General features: G+C 59.9%; 1 protein-coding gene across 3 annotated transcripts in view; it reads left to right on the top strand.

Moving 5' to 3' along the window:
* Positions 1–1,195, top strand: part of RET (ret proto-oncogene) — a 27,995-nt gene that overhangs the window by 16,912 nt on the left and 9,888 nt on the right. For all 3 annotated transcript variants that reach the window (XM_006147710.3, XM_027771503.1, XM_027771504.1), the window contains one exon: positions 454–561. In XM_006147710.3, coding sequence (XP_006147772.1) covers positions 454–561 — 108 coding nt within the window. The remainder of the gene's footprint in view (positions 1–453; positions 562–1,195) is intronic.

Consider the following 1,195-nt stretch of genomic DNA (forward strand, 5'->3'; position numbering starts at 1 on the left):
TAAGTGGGGTGCTGAGAACCTGGTCTTGGTGGTCTTACCTTTCTCCTTGGCCCCTCTCCTCAAGCAGCTGTGTGCTGACATTGAGGAGTCCCCGTACCTTTCCAGAGCCATGACTGAGGGCGTTCTGTGGCCTGTGTTCTATGGTCTTCTAAAGGCAATGACTGCAAGGACATAATGCCCCTCACACACATGGCCCGGCCCTGGGAGCCATCCCAGAGCGGGAAAGTTGGGTGGAAACTCTGCAGGGCACACCAGAACTGTCGACCAACCTCGAGGGCTGTAGAAGCTTCCAGTGGCTCAGGGCTTGCAGGCCTTGTCTGGACATGGGAAGAGCATCTGTGAGGGAGATGACGGGTCCACACCAGCCTGACCAGCGTAGTCAAGGTGGGGCTTCCAGAAAAGGGTGTTCCAGGAGGGGCTCTTCTCCACTGCTGTGTTTGTGCCCCATTTCAGAAAACGCCTCCCCGAGTGAGCTGCGGGACCTGCTGTCAGAGTTCAACCTCCTGAAGCAGGTCAACCATCCACACGTCATCAAGCTGTATGGGGCCTGCAGCCAAGATGGTGAGGCTGCCCCCCGGGTGGGATCTGCAGCCACTGGTGCAGAGCAGGGACCCTGGGCAGTTCTCCTCTCTCCTGCCCTCTCCCCTGTCCCCCTTCCTCCTCCTGGAGGCCTGGACTCTGTCTCTAGCCCCCACCTGGAGCAGCGTGTTACTGCTGGCCAAGCAGGCTCCTCCTGTGTGAAGGGCCCATGCAGGGGACATTCCCTGGCCTGCCAAGGCTGCTCAGAGGTCTCCAGGGTGACATTCCAGTTGTTGCATCCCACCCTGGCCAAGCGCCCAGTGCTCCAGAAATAGACATACACTCTGGGTACCTATAGGGTACTGGGTGCACTGTGACCTCTTGCCATGGTGATAGCCCACTACTGGCCCTGCATGGCAGGAGCTTGTCACCATTTCAAGGATAGCAGCTAGGTGACCGGCCTGGCTGTTGGTTTTCCAAATGCACTCTGCCGCCTGGGGGCTTCTCAGCATGTGTGTGCGTGCGTTTGGGGGTACGAGAGGGACAGGGAATAGCAGACAGAGGGCACAAGCACCCGGTCAGCACCTGCAGGCTCCGGGTTGGGCTCTGGGCAGGGCTGCCATGGGCACAGAGAGCACCAGCCAGGCCTGGGCAGAACTGGCAGGGCTGCAGCCCC

The sequence above is a fragment of the Tupaia chinensis genome, unplaced genomic scaffold (genome assembly GCF_000334495.1).
Source record: "Tupaia chinensis unplaced genomic scaffold, TupChi_1.0 Scaffold000217_1, whole genome shotgun sequence".
NCBI classification, from domain to species: domain Eukaryota; kingdom Metazoa; phylum Chordata; class Mammalia; order Scandentia; family Tupaiidae; genus Tupaia; species Tupaia belangeri.